The sequence below is a fragment of the Lathamus discolor genome, chromosome 3, assembly GCF_037157495.1.
Source record: "Lathamus discolor isolate bLatDis1 chromosome 3, bLatDis1.hap1, whole genome shotgun sequence".
NCBI lineage: Eukaryota > Metazoa > Chordata > Aves > Psittaciformes > Psittacidae > Lathamus > Lathamus discolor.
This window is the reverse complement of record NC_088886.1, coordinates 3,120,092-3,141,351: the sequence shown is the minus strand read 5'-3', so window position 1 is coordinate 3,141,351 and position 21,260 is coordinate 3,120,092. Positions and strand designations below refer to the sequence as shown.

At 46.1% G+C, this 21,260-nt stretch overlaps 1 protein-coding gene across 2 annotated transcripts in view; it reads left to right on the top strand.

Annotated features, from left to right (window-relative positions):
- The window catches only part of ROR1 (receptor tyrosine kinase like orphan receptor 1), a 181,170-nt gene extending 161,373 nt beyond the window's left edge, over positions 1-19,797 (top strand). The window contains exons 5-9 of one of the 2 annotated variants that reach the window (XM_065673142.1): positions 3,265-3,392; positions 4,853-5,170; positions 6,658-6,903; positions 12,380-12,591; positions 16,788-19,797. In XM_065673142.1, the coding sequence (XP_065529214.1) occupies positions 3,265-3,392; positions 4,853-5,170; positions 6,658-6,903; positions 12,380-12,591; positions 16,788-18,212 (2,329 nt within the window). In that variant the 3' untranslated portion in view covers positions 18,213-19,797. The remainder of the gene's footprint in view (positions 1-3,264; positions 3,393-4,852; positions 5,171-6,657; positions 6,904-12,379; positions 12,592-16,787) is intronic. The other variant, XM_065673143.1, reaches the window with a different exon arrangement.
- The last annotated feature ends 1,463 nt before the right edge of the window (positions 19,798-21,260 follow it).

The following is a 21,260-nucleotide window of genomic DNA, read 5'->3' as shown; positions in this document are numbered from 1 at the left end:
TCTAAAGCCCCTCTCCAGGTTCCTTGTAGCCCTTTAAGCCACTGGAAGACTGTTATGAGGTCTTCCCAGAAGCTCATCCCACCATGAAGAGATGCAGAGGCAAGAGGGAATTTCGTATGACCCCGGTTGTCGGATGAAGGGTGAGATAAAAACAGAGCCGGGGAATGAGATGTGGCCATGTATTCATTGATGAGCCTGTCCCAGTAACTTCACCACAATAACGTGTCACCAGCCTATGATCAGGACTCCTATTGTGGGAGCTGCTATTTTGAGCTCCTGATAGCTATCGGAAGCAATAGATGAACCTCACAACCCAGTGCTCCCCTTCTTTACCACCATGTCCTGGTCTCGGGGCTCTTTCTGGCTTACTCTGATGCTGCTGTTCCTTTCATTTCATTTATCCTGCTGCCCCATTCTGGAGCTGGTTTCCAAAACAATTCCAAGTAGTGCCTGCTCCAGTTGAACTACTCATGTTTCACCTCTGTGAATTCCAGGCTGGCATGCAGCCCTAGGGGCAGGGGTGGTGGGATCCAGGCTCTCCTCTTTAATCCTCACCTTCAAGATTATCTCCAAAATCCCGCTCCTTGGGGCATTTCCGTCCTGCAAAACTGATGTCCCTGCTCACTTTGCTGTGTGCAGCTATTGGGGTTAAATCTTCTTTAGCTGAAAGGTGAGCTTCAGAGGGAGCTTTGCTTTGGTGATGCATTAATCATCTTCCTCCTGGATTTGTCTTCTCTGGTTGTGTGCTTAAATTGCAGTGCTCGATCACCTTCAAGAGCAGCTGCTGTTGGTTGTAGTCCAGTAGCTAAATTCTATGATAGATTATGGTAAATTAGTCTGTGATAAATTATGGTAAATTATGGTAAAATGGCAGTGTTCAAGAGAGCCTTGGGTGACCTGGTTTAGTGTGAGGTGTCCCTGCCCATGGCAGGGAATTGGAACTGGATGAGCTTCAGGTCCTTTCCAACCCTAACTATTCTATGATTCTAAATAATAAATGAATAATAAATTGCATCCTATTGGGTATTTATTGATGAGAAGATGGAGAATTGACCTCCAGAGCCTGCGGTAGCTATTGTGGGGTTTTGACTCAGGTTCCAGGTGTTTTGTTTTCTCTTCAAGAACCAACAGAGTAAAAATACTCTCACCAGAGCTGACTCCATGCAGAAACACCCGGATGTGGTTGTTTGTATCTTTGTTTTGTATCTTTGTTGGCTGAATACTCTCTGTTATCTGAGGCATCTCAGCCTACCATTGCTGTAGTTAATGGAGAGTTTAACTGGCAGTTTTAAGGTTGCACTTTTGCAATCAGGTTTTTTATGTACTTGGGAACATCTTGGGACCATCATCCAATGAAGCCTGGACCCCTTCCCGTTGATTTCTCAACTGATGGGAGATGTCTGTGGAAGGAGGTTTCCATCTCCACCATCCCTCCTTCCCACCCCGCTGTCTTCACAGCCGTAAATTCCTGCAGTTAATTCATGGAGTCTGGCTTCTCCCTGTGAACTGGAAAACAGCGCTGCGTGAGCCCAGGGACAGTGCTCCGGAGCGGGCAGCTCAGGAGTGCTGGGAGATGCTTGGGGTGTCCTGGAAGGCAATCCTAGCACTTCTTCTCACTAATCCCATTAGCTCTCCGCGGCTGCTGTGCTGGGGAGCCTGGCTGCTGGCTGGCTGCTTCCTCTAAGCCATGCACACAATGAATGGGGGACTTCAAAGAGGCTCAATGCAATTTGCATTTCCAAGCTCTCACAGCCAAGGTCTTCAGGAGGGGATGAAAGTGTCTTTTGTTAAACTTAATGGCAGAGTTGATTAAAAAAGCTCTGATTTTTCCCTATTAAGGCATAGTCTGATTCCACTGTTCAGCATCTGGGGGAGGATGAGCTCTGCTAAAAGAAGAACACACAAAGAAAGTAACCTGTTGCCTTGCCAGCTGTGCCCATAGTCAGGGATATTCCAGTATCATTCTTCCCAATTTGAGAATTGGGAAGTAGCTGTCTCAGGTGGGGACCAGCATCAATAACAAAGGAATTATCAGCAGCTTTTCATTAAGCATCTCCCTTTCCCAAGGTGTCTCTTCCCAGAAAATGGGTCCCAAATATTTCCAACTGGATTCTCAAAGCAAAAGGGCTGATTCGCACATGTTTCAGTGATCATGTGTGCAGACCCCTCCTTAAAACATCCATAGAGCTATCTGTTGTGTGCCAGCACTTAACTGTTGATTATCTCTTCCAAATGAGCAGTGACTGGTCTGCTCTTCAGAGGTTTAGTAATTTCCTTTCTTTGCTTTGTTTGAAGAATATTGGCAAATAATTTCACATCTGGATTTATGTACTAAATGTCTCCTACATTGCATAAAACAAAGCACCTAATGAAAGAAATCTGTCTCTTTAACTCCTGTCTTAGCTTGGGTTCTGTTTTAGCAATAACTGTTACCACACTCATGGAAGATTGTAGAAACTTTTCCTGTTTCAAGGGTATCAGTGCTGGGAGTGGTTTGGTTTCTTATATACACCTGAAGTTCTGTCTCTTGCTAGCATGGCTCTTCCTGCTGGGTTTATCAATATCAAGTACAAGTTTGGTTCAGAGGCAGACAACAGCACGTTGGCTGCTTTAAATAAATAGAAATCTGTATTTTTCAGGCAGTTTATGTTTTCCCTGGATATAAGCAACCTGCTCTAGTAGAAGGTGTCCATACCTGAGGCAGGGGGTTGGAACTGGATGAGCTTTAAGCTCCCTTCCAACCCAAATCATTCCAGGATTCTATGATTCCTGGATAGAGTCTTCCCTCTCATGCGAAAAGCATTCATTTCATACAACATTAATACATATTCTGGCCAACCTGAGATGCCATTAACTGTTTTTACCATACAGCTGATGGCTTTTTATATTCAAGATCTTACTGCATGTTAAGGTATTATCCTTATATTCACTTTGGGCTCATTTGTGGGATACTAAAAACTACCTGCAGCAGTGTGGGAATCCTTTAAGGTTCAAACCATTCAGGGCACAAAGCTCGTGCTGTGCCCGCTGCACTACCTAAAGACCATATAATCCCTTATCACAGGCTCTCGCTGGAGGGGCAGGCAGCATGTGGGCTCCCGCGCTGGGGAGCATCACCCAGAACGAATCGCAGAGCGCAGGACAAACACAGAGAGCCCCTCACATCGGCCCCTCATAATGCAAGTGCCAGCTCCCTGGAGTGCCATTTTGTTGCCAAATCACATGTGAAGTGTTTCACCCCTTTGTGTTCATGATTGATTTCAGTGATGAGTATGAAGAGGACGGGTTCTGCCAGCCCTACAGGGGGATCGCCTGCGCGCGCTTCATTGGAAACCGAACCATTTACATGGAGTCTTTGCATATGCAAGGGGAAATAGAAAATCAAATTACAGGTGGGTAAAAACTGCGTTTGCTGCTGCTCCACAAAGCTGCCTTTTCCCAGAAAGCTCATTGAGTTTATCAACTGCAATACTACTCGTTTGCTCTTTATCCCCTCTTGCCATGAGCCCATCGCAAAGCTCCCCAGGAGTCCTGCATTGTGCAGTGGCAGTGGCAGGAGTCATCTGAAGAGTGACAGTCTGAGCAGCCTTCATGGCTCTGCTCATCCAGCTCTCCCCAAAGAAACTAGAAGAGGATTTTCCCAGGGGGAGGGACTGTGTATTTACAGCTCTTGGGGGTCTCACAGCTACGTTACCTGTGCTGCTGCTACCCAAGCAGATTTTAAAAGCCAAAGGAGACCAGACTTGCTGGGTATTTACCTGGTTGAGATCATTTAGGTGCTGGAAGGGCTGTATAAATAATCCTGCAGGTAGTGTTTTTCCTTCAGATGTAGTAAAGAACCCATTTTGTGGGAGATGCTGTGCTGATGAGGGTGCTGAAACCAAACTGAGGCCTCACAGATAACATGATACTTCTGTATTTTTAATATAAACCAACCAATCCTAGCCGCAGCAGTCATCTCCTCTGTATTCAGATCTTTTCTTGGTGTCAGAATATTCCAAATTTCTCTTCCCCCCTAGAGTGTTCTTCTTTTGTCTTCAAACACTGACAGCATTGCAAGAAAGACTTCTGCAACACTCACAGGAAAGGCCAATAGTTTCTGTACAGCCAGAAGTCCATAATACTACACCATTTTGTATGAGAAGTCATTTGGGATAGTAGAAGAAGGACTTTTCACCATGGCCTGCAGGGCCAGGCCAAGGGGAATGGCTTGAACCTGCAGAGGGGAGACTGAGCTGAGCTCTTAGGCAGAAGCTCTTCCCTGTGAGGGTGCTGAGGCGCTGGCACAGGGTGCCCAGAGAAGCTGTGGCTGCCCCATCCCTGGCAGTGCTCAAGGCCAGGTTGGACACAGGGGCTTGGAGCAAGCTGCTCCAGTGGAAGGGGTCCCTGCCCCTGGCAGGGGTTGGAGCTGGATGAGCTTTAAGCTCCCTTCCAACACAAACCAGGCTGGGATTCTGTGATCTCCCATTGAAGGCACTGATACTGTTATCCTGCTACCTGCAGGAATTTTGTTTTTTACCTGTTGGGCAAAAAGCATCCAAATATTATATGGCTTTGCAAACCAATATAAATTATTTTTGGGGAAAAAAGAGTATAATTAGGTTTGGGGTTTTGGTAACTAACTCAACATTAATCCCATGTTGAAAACCAGATGTATTTTCTCCATCAGTGAAATCAGCGTCGTTAATAACTTCTAATGTAATCAGTGCTGTGTATTTCTGCAAGGCCTGTTCATCACCTGAACATCTGAAAATCGTGGCTGCAATGGGAAGCGAGGGTTATCCTGGGAAGGCAAAAGCACAGGAATATAATTCCCACCGGGTTAAGTAAAATCCTTTTGTGTATTTCACAGCCGCCTTCACCATGATTGGCACCTCCAGCCATCTGTCGGATAAATGCTCCCAGTTTGCCATCCCCTCGCTGTGCCATTACGCCTTTCCCTACTGTGATGAGACTTCCTCAGCTCCCAAGCCCCGAGACCTGTGCCGGGATGAATGTGAAATTCTGGAGAATGTCCTGTGTCAGACCGAGTATATTTTTGCAAGATCTAATCCCATGATTCTGATGAGATTAAAGCTGCCCAACTGCGAAGATCTTCCGCAGCCAGATAGTCCTGAAGCTGTCAATTGTATCCGGATTGGGATTCCAATGGCAGATCCCATCAATAAAAGTAAGTGAAAAACTGCTTGTTTCTCCAGGTGTAAAATACCACTGTGAAAAGGTTGGCTGTAAGGGCTTGTGCGTCTGAGTTGGAGCTGGGGCTTGAAAGCTCACAGACACCGTGCTCTCAGAGTACCTCATTCCCATACTTCTCCCCAAAGTGGGTAGAAATACTTCTTGTTCAATTTAGCTGCCTATGGGCTCACATTTAAATGCTCTTTGTTGGTTTCCGGTCTTTTCTACTTAATATAAAGCAGGAAACATTTGAATACTGAGGAGCATCAGTAGCTTCAGCCTCCCTGTCCTCCCACAGCAGCCCAGTGTGCTCCACCGAGGCCATGGGTGCCGCACAGGGGTGCTGTCAGGAGGAACATTCACAGGGGCCAGGTCCGTGGCTGTCCCTAGTACAGCCTCATTTTAGGCATTGGCTGAGCTCCCTCTTTGATCAGGCTGGGCTGCAGCCTGTTCACAACCCTTATACATCTGAGTAGTCAAATATAAAACGTGGCTCCCACAAATTCTCCACCTTCATATGAAAATAATGGCTGCAATTCAGGTTCCCACTGTAGTTTTTACTTCTTTTGTGTATCTTATATTAAAAACGCTTGGCATAAGCTGTTTTCATTACAGAAGCATAAGCTTTAAATCCTCCCAGGAATGTGAATGCAAAGCAGGCCCTGCCTTACAGCCGCAGCAAATTGGGAGCCCGTGCTCCCAACCTGGGTTTTCCGGCCCTGGGCCAGCAGCAGTGTGCTGGGGCTTGGGGATGCCAGCAGCTCGTCACCCCCGGGTGCTGCAGGGTCTGCCTTGCACTGCCACCACCAGCCATGGCTTTGGGTTATTATCCAGTGCGTGCTTGAGCCCAGAACCCCTCCGTGTGCTGGGCTGCCCCACCAGAGCGTGAGCAGCAGCTCAGGGAGGGGATCCTGCCCCTCTGCTGCGCTCTGGGGAGACCCCCCCTGCAGCCCTGATCCAGCTTGGGGGCAGCAGCACAAGAGGGACGTGGAGCTGTTGGAGCGAGAGCAGAGGAGGCCACGGAGCTGCTGCAAGGGCTGGAGCAGCTCTGCTCTGGAGCCAGGCTGAGAGAGCTGGGCTGGGGCAGCCTGGAGAAGAGAAGGCTCCTGAAGGGGAGACCTGAGAGCAGCTCCAGTGCCTAAAGGGGCTGCAGGGAACCTGGAGAGGGGCTTGGGACAAGGGCCTGTAGGGACAGGCCAAGGGGAATGGCTTGAACCTGCCCGAGGGGAGACTGAGCTGAGCTCTTAGGCAGAAGCTCTTCCCTGTGAGGGTGCTGAGGCGCTGGCACAGGGTGCCCAGAGAAGCTGTGGCTGCCCCATCCCTGGCAGTGCTCAAGGCCAGGTTGGACACAGGGGCTTGGAGCAAGCTGCTCCAGTGGAAGGGGTCCCTGCCTGTGGCAGGGGTTGGAGCTGGATGAGCTTTAAGGTCCCTTCCAACTCAAACCACTCCCTGATTCTACGGTTATCATTTATTGTTTTCCAGATCACAAGTGCTACAACAGCACGGGAGTCGATTACCGGGGCACGGTGAGCGTGACCCGGTCGGGGCGGCAGTGCCAGCCGTGGAACTCGCAGTACCCCCACACTCACACCTTCACTGCCATCAGGTACCCTGAGCTCAACGGGGGCCACTCGTACTGCCGCAACCCAGGGAACCAGAAGGACGCCCCGTGGTGCTTCACATTAGATGAGAACTTTAAGTCTGAGCTTTGTGATGTCCCGGCTTGTGGTAATTACTGACCTTTTCTGTTTCATTTTGGAGCAAAAAGGGGAACCTCTTTGTCACATCCTGTGCTGCAAACGAGGAGCTCAGGGGAGATGTGCTCAGTGTCTTTCTTGAATCACTGAGAAGAGAGCTGTAAGAAAGGCTAACTCCAGTGTTTGTAGCTAAAGCCATAGCAATAGTAATATTTTACTAGGGAAAACTCCAGAACGTGATGAAGCAGCAGCGTGCTGCCAGCACAAGCATCCCAGGCTATCCAGGTTGCCATGATGACCAGTACAACTCCTTACTCCAAATTAAATCGTAGAAGCATAGAATTGTTTCAGTTGGAAAAGCCCTTTAAGCTCATCCACTCCAACCGTTCCCAGCACTGCCAAGGCCACCCCTGCCCCATGGCACTGAGGCCTCGTCTCCACGCTGTGTGAACACTTGCAAGGCCGGTGCCTGCAGCCCTGCCCTGGGCAGCCTGTTCCAATGCCTGAGCACCCTCTGGGGCAGGAATTGTTCCTCAGCTCCATCTAAACCTGCCCTGGTGCAGCTTGAGGCCGGTTCCTCTTGTCCCATCCCTTGTGCCCTGGGAGCAGAGCCCAGCCCCTCCTGGCTCCATCCTCCTGTCAGGCACTTGTAGGGAGCCATCAGGTCCCCCCTGAGCCTTCTCTTCTCCATCTGAACCCCCCAGGTCCCTCAGCCGTTCCCCATCACACTTGGGCTCCAGGCCCTGCTCCAGCCCCGCTGCCCTTCTCTGGCCCCGCTCCAGCACCTCAATGCCTCTCTTGGAGTGAGGGGCCCAGCACTGAAGAAAGGGTTTGAGATGCACATGATACAGCCCAGACTGTCTGCCTTTCCCCTGATCGACTCTTTCAGTAAGAAGATAATTTAGATCCCATTTTGGCATCGATTCCCATCTTTCCATTAATTGAAAAAGACTTTGGAGCAGGCTCAGAACATGCCTCACAGCAGGAATGTTCATAACCATAACCAGAAATAATTTAATTTGGGTCTGGCTGTGGAACAGGAACATCACAAGGTATCTCCTTTCCAAGGGGAAAGGTAACGTTACTGTGACAGCTTGGAGGCAACAGAAATTTGTGTGAACCCTTGTACCATGAATTTCCAGAGCATTTCTGGGTGCATTTCTGGCATGTCCATCCCAATAGTTGTATTTTTGCCTTGGCATGCCGTCAGTATTGTTATTTCTAAGTGCAGATAAAACAATTAGGAACCATTTGTTCCAGTCTTCCATCCACTTCCCCCTGATCACAGAAAAGCAGAGTGAAATGAGAGCTGAATCACCATTTCTGATCATTTTGCAAAGCCAATATGCAGCCAGGGTGGTGCTGTAAATACAGACTTAAAAGGAGGATCTGGCAAGAGCATCTCTTTGTTAAACAGGGCCTGAGCTCTGTTAAGTGAGGTTTGCATCTATTAAAATGGTTCTTAATAAACCAAGCAAAATGGAGAACATTTTATAACCACTTTGTGGATCAGCACCAACGGTGCAGCTTCGGTGAGCTGATTCTGCCTGCTCGCGGCTTGGATGGGTGTGCTCTGCTGGGGAAGACACTGGCTGGGTGGATGAGCCCAAAGAGTGGTGGTGGATGGTGTTCAGTCCAGTTGGTGCCTGCTCACAAGTGGTGTTCCCCAGGGCTCAGCATTCGGGCCAGTTCTGTTTTATCAGTGGTCTGGACAAGGGGTTCAAAGGCACCCTCAGTACATTTGCAGATGACACCAAGTTGGGTGGGAGAGTTGGTCTGCTGGAGGTAGGAAGGCTCTGCAGAGGGATCTGGATGGGCTGGATCAATGGGCCAGGGGCAGTTGTTAGAGGTTCAACAAGGCTCAGTGCTGGGTCCTGCACTTGAGCCACAACAGCCCCATGGAACGCTCCAGGCCTGAGGAAGAGTGGCTGGAAACTGCTTATGGAAAAGGACCTGGGGATGTTGATCAAGAGTGGCTGAACATGAGCAGCTTGTGCCCAGGTGGCCAAAGCCAACAGCATCCTGGCCTGTATCAGCACCAGTGGGGCAGCAGGGCCAGGGCAGGGATTGTGCCCCTGTGCTGGGCTCTGGTGAGGCTGCACCTTGGATCCTGTGTTTGGCTCTGGGCCCCTCACTGCAAGAGAGACATTGAGGGGCTGGAGCGGGGCCAAAGGAGAAGAAATTTCTCTGTCAGGAGGGCTGTCAAGTTTTGGAACAGGCTGCCCAGGGAAGTGGGATTCACCATCCTGGAGGTATTTAAAAGACACGTAGATGTGGCACTGGGGGACATGGTTTAGTGGATTGACAGCAGTGCTGGGTTAACGGTGGGACTTGATGGTCTTTAAGGGCTTTTCCAACCTAAACAATTCCATGATTCTGTATGCACTTTTGAGAGTCCTGTGTCTCTTGCTTTGATTTCAGTACATCCAACTTCAGATCTTTCTCTCGTTAATTAGATGCAGTGCTAGACTGATACACAAGAGCAGTTCAATCTGTATAAACTGTTCCAAAGAGCTTTTTCAGCCCTTTAGTACAAAAATCTGGAGCTAAGCAGCGGCTGGCAGGACTCCCCTTGGCTTATTCCCAGCTCTTGGCTCTCCACCGCGGGAGCTGCAGACTGGGCTGGGCTGGGTGAGGAGACATGGCTCAGCCGCAGGGGGTTTGGGCAAGCCCAGGGGCCTCTGGAGCTCCACCACCAGCGATGCTGTTGGGCCGTACTCCACTGCAGTGGCACTGTACGGCCTTTCAGCCGTGTGCATTTGGTGTTTTCCACAGCTTCTGGATAATTGGATCATGTAGAGTTGATGGAAGGGGGCTCTTTGCCAGGCCCCCTCAGATGGGCTCCGAGATCCCAGGACTGGCTCAGTCCTTTGATCTGAAGTAGCTGAAAGCAGGCCACTTCTGGCTGTGTTGCAAAAAGTCTCCGATTTGACTGTTTTGCTAGATAATAAATGAGATAGGCTGGCTGGCTTGAAGCATTTCTGACACGGGTTTTAATCACCTCTCACCACTGCCTTAAATGGTACTCACTGTACAGCTGGGTTAGTGGCATTATTCTGAATGCAGACAAATAGAGCTGTATCAGGTGAGTAGGAACTGAATTGTTAAAGGCTAATCTGCATATTCAATCCAAAACACCATGTGGGACTTTGCATTCTGCTGGCTTTGCACTGGCTGAAAGAGCCATTGCAGGCACATTTTAATGAGTATTGTGCATTCTACGTCACCAGGACATGCCGCGATGGGAAATGGATTTAATTAGGGTGGCTCCCAAGAAACCTATTAACCTAATGAGGCTTCACAGTGAGGGCTGCTGCTTAATAAGAATAATCATTCCCTTTGAGTGGAATAGCTCAGGTGATGAACTAGTGCCCAGGTCTCCGTCTGCCTCGTGCTGATGCTTTCTTCTTCAACTGTATCTTTCAGATGTCTCACAAGCTGCAATAGGTTTGTTTCATCAAAGTTTGAATATAGGCAGATGTGAAACATGGAGTAATTCGAGCATGAGCCTTAGCAAAGACAAACATAAGAAGGTTTTGAAGGAGAGGGGACAGGCACTGATTGTGTGTCCATGCTGGAGAGCAGCAGCCCAGCAAGGAGACCCACAGTGGGTCCGTGCTGTAGAGCTGGACGTTCACTGAAGGCAGGGTGAGAGCACACACTGCCGGGCACAGGGAGGCTGTAATGGGGATGGTGCTTTAGTCCTCTCTTGTTTCCCAGAGGCCACAGAAGTATTTGGAGTACCTCTCCTCTCAATTGAAAACCAGATGGCACAACTTAATCTAAACAGAATGGTCAGAAAGGAGCGTGGGGGAGCAGGACAGCGTGAGCCTGTAAAAGGAGAGGGGTTATGCAAAGTGACATCCAGAACCATTTGAACTTTGCCTCTGTCACAATTTGAGTCAAGCCCAAGCTTCAGATCAAGTTCATGTTTAATTAAGTGCATAAAAGAGAGCTGTGTGGGCCGCTAAGCGCTTCTACAAACCCAGCCTGGAAAACACAGGCAAACAAACTGCAATGACCCTGTAGGAATAATAAAACTTTCCCTGTTGTGCCAGAATCCGCTAAGCCTGATGCAGCCGCAGACATTCACCACCTCCCTCGGAAACAACCAGGCTACAGCCACCAGTGCTGCAGCTCAACGGGATCCTCAGAGTTCCCGGGGTGCCCTATAGTTAGTGTGTTAATCTCTGTGTAATTATACCCTGAGCTCAGTGGATGCCGCTGGGAAATGCCAGAGCAGAGCAGGCTGCAGCGTCCGCGTGCTCAGGGGAAGGTATGTCCTTGTCAACGCAAGCGGGTGCTGCGGGAGCACATGAGCTGCTTCCCAAAGGCTCCCTCTCCTCTCCCACTGCACCTTCCCTCTAGCAATGTGCCCTGTGAAACCAGAGCCATGGAGGGAGGTGAGTGCCTCATGTCCCAGCTATGCTGGGCAGTGGGAGAAGAGGGTTTCATCTTTCTGAAAGGAATCACTCCTTAGCTGTGAGAAGAGCTGTGCGTGGAGGGAGCAGACATCGCAGCTAGCATTCACACTGTGTTCCATAAACCAGCTTCCCAACCTCTTCTGGATCCTTCTTTTTCATCCATACTCTGGCTTTCCTTTCAACTGTCGTTGCTGGGTTCTTTGTGCCAGCGTTTGCCACCCTGCTCGGATTCCACACTGTTAATATGTAGTTGGTAGAGGGGTGGGTTTTCCCATTAGCCCAGTAATCCTATTAAGACCAAGACCTCAGGATGTAAGATTTTAAGATTATGCTACAGCTTTTGTCTGTGTTCAGACTGTTTGAACCCCTTTCCTGACTTCCTAGGATAAAAACCAGGGCTGCTCTCTAATTCTTGCCATTTCCATGCACTTCCTCAGGTTTCCCAGGTATTCTCCTTTTCTTCTGCTCTAGAATCCCTAATTATCCTGCTCCTGTACCTAAAACTAACAAGAAAATAGGTTTTAAGTTGCATATTTGTTCAGTGCTCTGGGTGGCCACACGAATGCTTTGGCCAATGTTAAGAGATGGGAAAAAGAAGGAAGCTGGAAATAAACAGGGAAAAAAACCTATCCTTTTCAACAGCTCCCCACATTTTGGTTGGATTAAGGCAACTGTGGCACCAAACCCTAATACACATATTAAAATAAGGAGTCCATAATCCCACCAGAGCCTTTCTTCCATAAGCTATTCTAGAAACTCTGTTTTCCGTGGATCTGTATTAGACCATTACTTCATTTCACGAGCAGCAGCCACCTCACAGTATTCAGCTATTCCATGACCATAAGGAGGTTTGAACGGACACGCTGCAGGGAAATTGTTCCTGGCCATTCTGTGTCCTTACAGAAACGTTATTCCACAAAATTAATAGTGCTTTTAATAGTAAGGAAATCAAACAGCATTCAAGGTGGATTGCAGTGGTATTACCCGGATGTTCTATTCTTAGGACTTCTAGCTGGCCCAGGGGTGTATGGTGACACTGTGGGATACCTCACTCATTGTTACGTTTTCTTTTCTCTGAACCAGATTATAAGGATTCCAAGGAAAAGAATAAAATGGAAATCCTGTATATCCTGGTGCCAAGTGTTACTATTCCCCTGGCCATAGCCCTGCTCTTCTTCTTCATCTGCATCTGTCGCAACAATCAGAAGTCATCCTCCCCTCCTGTTCAAAGGCAGCCTAAGCACGTGAGAGGACAGAACGTGGAGATGTCAATGCTCAACGCCTATAAACCAAAGGTAATCCCTCGTTTCTGCTTCAGCGTTTGCTGTCTGTAAAAGCAGGGAGTGAAATGCTTTGATCAACTTAGTGCTGAAATATTAAGCTCATTTCCAACCTGCAGTTTGTGCCGGTGCCTTTAGCTGGGATTTTTATGAGGACTTTTCTCAGCAGCAGCATCCCAAGTGTGCTGGATCTGTGGAGGTAATTCCCATGTGTCTGTGGATATGGATAAATAGGAGCTGGAGTGATTTGTGAGAAAGAAATCAACCCATTACTGACGCATCTCTAAATCACCTCATTTGAGTTAGAAATAGTGCAGATAAAGACGTGCTTCAGCATTTTCTCAAGAAGGTCTTCTCATGGGTCTGCTGTAGTCAGATGTCATCTATCACCGGCTGAAATCACTTTGGAAAGACTTTTTCCTGTTGTGTTTTCCAAGCTTATCCATTCTCTCAGTCAAAAAGAGAAATGACCAAAGCAGAGCCTCAGAAAGCTGCCTGCAGCTCACACCAGTGCAGCTCATGCAGGGCACCTCTTGGTGCTGGTGTTGTTTTGCTTTACTTTAGTCCCAAGCTCATGAAGCAGTCTTTAAAATCATTTAAAGTTTGAGCATGATTAACCCGGAGCTCCTTAATTATAGGCAGGGCAGCCCCTTTCCAAACCTGCATCCCCCCGTTCCAGGGCCGTAACTTCCTTCTGCCACCTACAGGCAGAATCATGCTCTGGAAAGAGGATTTGCCTTGTTTTTCACACCGTGACAATTCCCTTCAGCAGCCGGGTGGAGATAGAATCATAGAATATTGTTCTTTTGAAGCATTTCAGAGTGAAAATCAGTATCTACAAGTAATTCGAGTAGACCCTGTGTATCTGAAACACGTCAGGCATGCCTTGGGGTAAGCTGCTAATTTTTGTTAGAAAATGACATAGCAAAATGAATCCAAATTCTGATTTTATTGAGTTTCAGCAGTGGGAACTCAAGCCTTCAAATGTTGCTCCTGTAGGGGTTCTTTCAGCAGAGATAATCACTTGGCATCAGGAAAGGGCACACTTGTACTTCAGGAGCTGTGTTCTCCATTGCTTAGTAAATTCTGGAATAGTTTTCTTCTTGGGTTCAATAGAGCAGCTACAGGATGCTGCTAGGGCTTGCTATAGAGCATCAAGTTTATGGAATTATAAGGTGTCAGGGGACACCTTAGAGGAGCTCCCAGTGCCTAAAGGGACAGATGACAAGAAATCTGGAGAGGGGCTTTGGACAAGGGCCTGTAGGGACAGGCCAAGGGGAATGGCTTGAACCTGCCCGAGGGGAGACTGAGCTGAGCTCTTAGGCAGAAGCTCTTCCCTGTGAGGGTGCTGAGGCGCTGGCACAGGGTGCCCAGAGAAGCTGTGGCTGCCCCATCCCTGGCAGTGCTCAAGGCCAGGTTGGACACAGGGGCTTGGAGCAAGCTGCTCCAGTGGAAGGGGTCCCTGCCCGTGGCAGGGGTTGGAGCTGGATGAGCTTTAAGGCCTCTTCCAAACCAAACCAGTCTGGGATTCTATGAATTAGGATATAAAGGAGAGTCTTTTAAGTCAGTGATAGCAGTAAACCCGCTGGGCAGCTGAGCTGGAAAACACAGTGCTGCTTTTGCCCATTAGTAACCCACACTGCTTACAGCAGTGTTTTTCCAAGCATAATGCTAGCACCAGCATTCCTGTTTTAAATAGTGTTGCAGACTCTGGGTGCTGGTGTTGCGATGCCATCAGGAATGTTGTGCAGGGTGTCTGTTTTGGGTAGTCTGACAGTGTTTGGTCTATGGTTATATTTTAACTCCTCAGTCCTACCCACACTGGCCCAGTGAATTTACCTTCATTTTCAAGTTCTTAATTCCAGCTTTCAGGTGCAGCTTAGAGCAGCTGCATATCAAAATGTGGATGCAGATAATAAGAGGTAAGAATGATGCAGAAATTAATAATACAGAATCATTTCATTAGGTAGGTGTCAAAACTGTATCTTGCATCCAGCCTTACATTGGATTTGCTTCTGGATCCCCATTCTACTGGATATTTGGGGTGCAATCTTAGCGAAATGAAGATAATGGTAGTACTGGTGTCATTTCAGTGAGTTCACAGTTTCCATCTAAACTGCCGATGCCTTTTGCACACAAGAGGAAAGCAGCTTGCCCAGCAATGTCTGCAAATATAGACCAAGCCATTTTCTTTCTATGTTCAAAGTGACATACTGCAAAAAGCTTTCCATCATACTCCTGCTAATTCTGTATTTTCCCACTGGGAAAGGCGGCTCTCCCTGTCTCAAGTGTTTTGATTGCCTTTCAAACAAAATAGTAAAAGAAAGGAAGTAGAATCCTATTTTTAAATACAGTATCCAGTATTAATGTCAAGTTTGGGTAAAAACGCGCTGAGGCTTCCAGCTCCAACAGAGGTAGATGTGTGTTTGCTCATACAACTACAAACGTTAGTATTTCATCCCAAAGCCTGTTTCAGTTTTAGGGGATTTTAATTGCCTTCAAAAAATACCATAAACTAAGCTTGTCATGTCATTCACCTAATGGAAAGAGCTGATAAAGAGATAGAGGCGGTGGGCTTCGCTCTTGCTGCTCTCCTTTGTACTGGGTTTACTTTGGCGTGCTGCCCCGTATGTATTTTACACTTCTTTCCATTTTGTACACCCATGTCTGACAAATACCTGTCAAACAAAACCTAAGCAGATTTATAACCGCTTCGCTTGAAATGAGCCCTTCCTGCCAAAACTTTATGACTTCATTTTCTTTCATAGTTTTCCACTCTGTTGGTTCAAACAGAGGAGCCCAGCCTCAGGTCAGACAGAGGTCATTTCACTTTCATTACTAAAATATAATTTACAATATGCCAGACCTAAACAAGTTGTAGCCTAAAGGATTTGTATAATATAAACCATCTGTTCCTCAACAATATAGCTAATTTCCTGCCATCACCGTACAGTCTACTGCCCGCCTGCTTAAATGTCATTAGTATTATTGCTGCTATTATTATTATTATTATTATTATTATTATTATTATTGCAGTATTTGTCTAAAAGTCACAAGTGGTCCATAAGATTAGGATTCATTTATTCTAAAATGTCCCTTTTTTAATGATTATTTTAAATCTGGCCATTCTTTCTCTATATTGTCACTCTAAGGCTGCTGATTTCAGGAATGCAAATGTTTACACTCATTTACAAAGTATAAAAACCAAACTCGTTGGCCTTAAATCACGACCCATGGCTATAGTGAAGATCCTGAATGAGTGGGTTTGGGTGTAGGTGTTACATGTGGAAGTTAAGGTCTGCGGATAATGCAAGTTCTTTATGGCCTAAGAGTGAATGTATGCACCCATAATAACAACAAGAGTTTTAGAACATTTGCCTTTCTTCTTTGACCACTGTCTCATGAGGAATATCACTCTTCCTCATCCCTGGAAGTGTTCAAGGCCAGGTTGGACACAGGGGCTTGGAGCAAGCTGCTCCAGTGGAAGGGGTCCCTGCCCGTGGCAGGGGTTGGAACTGGATGAGCTTTAAGGTCTCTTCCAACACAAACCAGTCTGGGATTTTCCCAGCTGACTCTGTCCTGCATGTGTCAGGATTGAACATTCAGTCAAGTGTGAACAGAAATAGTCTTTACTGTGCGTTGAAGGGTTAACAGCAAAGTTGAGGAAGAGCTGGCTGCAAGGACATGGTTTTAAAAAAGCAAGTTTTCTGCTAAAACTTGGGGCCTGGCCCAGGGAACCCTTCACATGTGCTTTCTGAAAGCATGTGAATTGCCTCGATTCCTGCAATGCCACAATCAATTTTCAGTATATAAATGCCCAAACCTAAGTATAAAAACGCCTTTGCTGAAATGCTGATGGTTCCTGCATATGTTTAGATCTAATAAGTACTACTTTAATCTGACCTTGTGAAGAGGGTAAAAAGTAACTCCAAAATTAGTTCTGGAGCACAGTGCACAGAGTTTAGGTGGCACTCAGCCCTGAGGTTTGCTGATCTTGGGATAGTGCTGTCCCTCAGGCTGTATCTGATGCCATCACATCAGTGCCCGAGTCTCACAGGGATAAGCAGGATCATTGCCAAATAGGTCTGCAGCCCAAGGAATTCCTGGGTTGTTCTGCTTGGCTTTCAGACTTCCTGCATGAAAAGATCTCCATTCAAAAATGTTTTCCATCCTGTTTTTCTGATGTGGTTTTGCTGTTGTTTCTTTAACAGAGTAAGGCTAAAGAGTTGCCTCTGTCTGCTGTCCGTTTCATGGAAGAACTGGGTGAATGTGCTTTCGGCAAGATCTACAAGGGACATCTCTACCTTCCAGGCATGGATCATGCCCAGCTTGTTGCTGTCAAGACACTAAAAGACTTTAACAACCCTCAGCAGTGGGCAGAGTTCCAGCAAGAAGCATCTCTGATGGCTGAGCTCCATCACCCTAACATTGTTTGCCTCTTAGGTGTTGTGACCCAGGAGCAGCCGGTCTGCATGCTTTTTGAGTACATGAACCAAGGAGACCTCCATGAGTTTCTCATCATGCGATCGCCACATTCAGATGTTGGATGCAGCAGCGATGAGGATGGGACTGTAAAATCCAGCCTAGACCACGGGGATTTCCTGCACATTGCAGTCCAGATTGCAGCAGGGATGGAGTACTTATCAAGTCACTTTTTTGTCCATAAAGATCTCGCTGCTCGTAACATTTTAATTGGAGAACAACTTCATGTGAAGATTTCAGACCTTGGGCTCTCAAGAGAAATCTACTCAGCAGATTATTACAGAGTTCAAAACAAGTCTCTCTTGCCAATTCGATGGATGCCACCAGAGGCAATTATGTATGGCAAGTTCTCTTCTGATTCCGATATTTGGTCATTTGGAGTTGTTTTGTGGGAAATATTCAGCTTTGGACTTCAACCTTATTATGGATTTAGTAATCAAGAAGTCATTGAGATGATCAGGAAAAGACAACTGCTGCCATGCTCTGAAGACTGTCCTCCCAGGATGTATAGCCTGATGACAGAGTGCTGGCATGATCTGCCATCCCGCAGGCCACGATTTAAGGAAATCCATGCCAGGCTGCGCTCCTGGGAGGGTCTCTCAAGTCACACGAGTTCTACTACCCCCTCCGGTGGGAATGCCACCACTCAAACGACTTCCCTCAGCGCAAGTCCAGTTAGCAATCTCAGTAACCCTAGGTACCCCAACTACATGTTCCCAGCACAAGGAATACCACAAGGCCAAATCGCCGGGTTCATCGGACCACCAATACCTCAAAACCAGCGATATATCCCTATCAATGGGTACCCGATTCCACCAGGATATGCTGCTTTCCCAGCTGCCCACTATCAGCCACAAGGTCCGCCCCGGGTAATCCAGCACTGTCCTCCTCCAAAGAGTCGCTCTCCGAGCAGTGCCAGCGGATCAACCAGCACAGGTCACGTCACTAGTTTGCCATCTTCGGGATCCAACCAGGAAGCAAATATTCCTTTGCTATCTCATATGTCAATTCCAACTCATCCAGGGGGAATTGGTATCACAGTTTTTGGAAATAAGACTCAAAAACCATATAAAATTGACTCAAAGCAGTCTTCCCTATTAGGAGACTCCAGCATCCATGGACCTAATGAATCGATGATTTCAGCTGAGTTGTAAATAAGTGAGGCCTTTGTAAATAGAGCTATTTACAGGACAAACTAGAAAGCCGTAGAAAAGATTTATATTCAAATATTTTATTAAAGATTCCTCTGGTTGTGTAACAGACATTGCAGCAAGTATCTTCTGTGAAGTTTAACTGCTTAACAGGATGGGCAGACTCAACCAGACCAAGATCATTGTGGTATGAATACGCAGCTTTGCTCAACGGACACGTGTTTCTTTAAGTGCCACCACCAATTCAAAAAGGGGAAGGGGAATTTCTTGTTGTTTTAAATGAAAACATTTGCTCATTTGGTTTTTCACAGCTTTTGAGACCTCTGCTGTGGTTTAAATCACAGAAACTTTTTGTAGACTGAAAGCATATTTGAATATTTGTCTCTTTTTTAGGAGATGCAAATCTTGGGATTGCTGCTGGGGGTGCAATTTCAGGTCCAATAGCTAGTGAAAATGTCTGTAGATTTCGCAGTCAAGGATGATGTTTCAAAGATGTGATCTGAGAGGGGAGTGAATGACTTCAGGTAGGATTTGGGTCTCTCGGTAAGTTGAGAGTCTGAGTTCAGATTCAGACCAAAAAGAGTCATTTATATGGCAGCACAATAGCTTGTGTTATCAACTTGCAGCCTGCAAAGATCATCTGCTCTTGGCTGCTCAAGATGGCTGGAGTTCTAAGAAATGGCCTTAAAGGAGATGAAATTAAAGTGTTTTAATTTCAGATCCTGAATCAACTTCTTCAAAGATAACATTTCATAATCGAAGTAGTTAAAACAGAAATTTTATATCCTTTTGTTGCTATGCAACTGTATAATGGAAAAGCTCCAAACCACCATTTTCTGTATGACAATCAGTTTTCCCAGGAATATTTATTGTTATCAGATCAATGCATAATTGCAGTGACTACGACTCCAGTAACCCTGAAAAGAAGGGAAACTCACATTCCACCAGACAGCAAATCCATGGATAGCAATTTCGTCTAATAATGTGAATTAGTGTTAACTTCCAACTTGGAAATACAACATTTGTATAATTACTAACAATTCATTCAGGTATAAGCAATCAGTTCTTCATTTGAAACCACTTTAATGAGTTACAGAAGTGCTGTGGACGTGACAGTTTTTCACAGACTCTTTTTTATACGGAATAAGTATTTTTGTTGTACACGGAACGAAAACCAATCTTTTTGCTCAGTTGACAATGTTGTATGATATGACTTTATTTTTATCTCTTTTGCACAAAAGTGTGATGATGTTTTGTACAGCAGAAGTGAAAATACATCTCTGCATTTTCTCTCTTGGTCTGCTTCTTTTTACCCTGATGTAGATGTTCTTGAAATATATTACGGTGATATTCAGCCACTACCTTATACAAATATTTTTCTTTGTTTTCACTGCATGCGTTTAATCACTGTATTACTTGATGATTGAGTTATTAATTATGGGCATTTCAATTAGGCAAGCATGAAAATGTAATAACAAAGGCTATTTTATAATTAAGATATGTGCATTTTTGTATTTCACATGCCAGAGATGATATTAAACACTGATTATTTTATGCTGCTGTTTATTAAAACATTGGTTTAACTAAACTCATCGGTATTTTCTCCATCTTGGTATAAGGAACTTGAAATGTTTTGTGTTTAATAAGAACTGAAATCTGTTCACTGGGCTCAGTGAGAAGTGCTCACTTAAATGGGACATGAGAGTTTTGCAGATGATATTTGCAGACAGATTACTGGGGGTGACATACAGAGGCTTACATGGATATTTGACTGTGCAAATATTTGCAGAGCACACAGAAGAAGCGGGATGGCATGAACTGCCCCATGAGAAGGAAGCAATTCCTGCTGTGATCCCATCGGTGCTGTTCAGCTCCATGCCAAGGGCCAGCATCACCCCTCACTTAAGTTTTACATCCTGCTGCATCCAGGCAATCTTCCTCTTCATTGCAGGCATGAAACTACTTGCAGATTAAGAACAATCATATTATATAGTAAGGACTTTTGTAACTTGTGAGATGTTTTACGAGCCTCAGATGTGAGCTCCTACCTGGATTGGGGAATGGATCAGCAATGAAGGTATGTTACATGTCTCCTAGAGTTTAGTTTTGACTGAAGATTCAGTCAATAATTGTATCTTGTTAGCTTCCGTATCTGTGTCAGCTTATCAGACTCAGATGCTAAAGCATTACTTCTGAACAGAGGTATTTTACAGGAATGATGAGATAGTTTTCTCTGAGCGAGAGCTATAAACGTAAGCAGAAGCCAGGGAATTGCTCTTTCTCACTTCCACAGTACCACCGAATAGTTTGGGTTGGAAGGGATCTTAAAGATAATCTAGTTCTCACTGCCCTTCCTTGTGCCAGGGACCCTGCATTTGGCCTTGCTGAAGTTCATGAGGTTCCATATACATCAGTTCTTGATTCATCCTTTCTCTGATCTGCATCCTTTTTTGAGCAATCACATCAGTGCAAACAATTCTTTTGCATCTTAAGCATCAAATGCACTGAGAAGGAAGAAGCCTTTTGCCTATTTTCCCCACCCATTCTTCCCATTGGATTTCTGAGCTTGTGCCATTAAGAGCTTGAAATTCCAGTAGTGACAGTTTAAAGACAACCTGCCACTTTGTAACTATCTGGTTTCAAAAGCAGAAGAGATTATATGCAGCCGGATAAGCCTGTGCTCCTTAGGTTATGCTGTTGTTGCAAGTTCTTCAGTGAAGAACGTGCTGTAAATGAAGTCAATGGAGAAATAAGAATCTTTGTGCCACAGCTGACACACAGACCTTTGTGCAAGCAAATAGCTGAAAAAGATACTGAGGTACTACAGTGATAGCAAAGTATTTGCTCATTACTGTTAGGCAACTTCCTTCACTGAGTGAATGTGTGAAGATAATGGAAGCTTCTTCAGGAGGCTGTTTTCATCTCCAGGCTGGGAAAAGTGGTTGTGGAATCAGCTCATGAGACAGATGAACAGATGGGCTCTGGCAGTTGAGGTGCTAAGTGATGTATGTCCCATCAGGCCAAATCAGAACATACTGGGTACAATGCCAT